The following is a 1,220-nucleotide window of genomic DNA, read 5'->3' on the forward strand; positions in this document are numbered from 1 at the left end:
GAGAGAGAAAGTTAGGGAGAGGGAGAAAGAGCTAGAGAGACAGAGTGAGACAAATGAAAGGGGGAGAGAGAGAGAGAGAGAGAGAGTTAGGGAGAGGGAGAAAGCTAGAGAGACAGAGTGAGACGAATAAAAGGGGGGAGAGAGAGAGAGAAAGAGAGAGAGAGAGATTGGCAGTGCAAGTTTCTCCTAAACTCCACATCTCCAGTCGAGAAGTCCAGTTGTTTTCTATGACGTTGACTAAAGGGACATATAGATCACAGCTGCACAGTGCAGTGTTAAAACGGTCCGCTCCCATCTCACTACCAAACGTAAACTGGCACAAACACGGCTACGTCACCAGGAGGTGAAAAAAGAAAGGGATTTATTGGTCTTTCTTTAAATAAAAAAGGCATGAGATGAAGATTTCCCCATTCTGGTGAGCACGAAGAGTAGCAGACAAGATGGAGGTTGCTCTGTGTGTGTGTGGGTGTGTGTGTGTGTTAGCGCCTGGCTTCGTAGTTCTGTAGCGAGGCCCATTCATACGACTCTGAAAAACAAAGACACATCCATAAATTTATAATAAAAGACCCTGAATAATACACTAGAAATGAAGGCATGAGCCCTTACCTGGCTCCTCCTGGCTTCTTTTCCCCATTAAACCCACAAATGAGTTTATTTTATGCCCTGGAAGAAAACAGGCAGAAGCAGTGTGTCAGGAACGGGGTTTAGTTTCACACATGAAAGAAAAGCCCAGTTCCTCAGAGCTCACGGTCCCTGATAAAATAAACAGCGAATGGAGCCTTGAGACTTTAGGATCTGAGCTGTACTCCCCTCACACTCTGTAATACAGTCAATAAAGTGTGTGTGTGTGTGTGTGTGTGTGTGTGTGTTTCTGTACATATAATCTATTTAGTGTGTGTAAATACACCTCGTCTTACTCTATCAGGAGCGGACATTACAGAACGGTTTATTGCAGGTTTTATAACTGGACTTTCCTTTTACTGTTATATTTCTTTGTAGTTAAAATCGTACAGTTAAAACGTACAGACGTCAGTGTCTATTTAAGTCTGAGGAAGGTGCTTTGTTTGCTCATTGAAAATGCTCATAATAAATAAAATATATAAAAATATACAGATAACAGTAGATGTACTTTGTCTGGGATTGTGACAAATCCTTTGCAAATATATTGTATTTCTATAATAACAAGAAAAAAAGTAAAATACCTCATGGCATGATAATAC

The 1,220-nt window shown here is 41.0% G+C and overlaps 1 protein-coding gene across 1 annotated transcript in view; it reads right to left on the reverse strand.

Annotated features, from left to right (window-relative positions):
* Window positions 1–67: 67 nt before the first annotated feature.
* Window positions 68–1,220, reverse strand: part of tac1 (tachykinin precursor 1) — a 9,907-nt gene continuing 8,754 nt past the window's right edge. The window contains exons 4-5 of the mRNA XM_066675610.1: window positions 607–663; window positions 68–526 (exon numbers count right to left, since the gene is read on the reverse strand). Of these exons, the coding sequence (XP_066531707.1) occupies window positions 480–526; window positions 607–663 (104 nt within the window). The 3' untranslated portion in view covers window positions 68–479. The remainder of the gene's footprint in view (window positions 527–606; window positions 664–1,220) is intronic.

The sequence above is a fragment of the Hoplias malabaricus genome, chromosome 6, assembly GCF_029633855.1.
Source record: "Hoplias malabaricus isolate fHopMal1 chromosome 6, fHopMal1.hap1, whole genome shotgun sequence".
Lineage (NCBI taxonomy): Eukaryota > Metazoa > Chordata > Actinopteri > Characiformes > Erythrinidae > Hoplias > Hoplias malabaricus.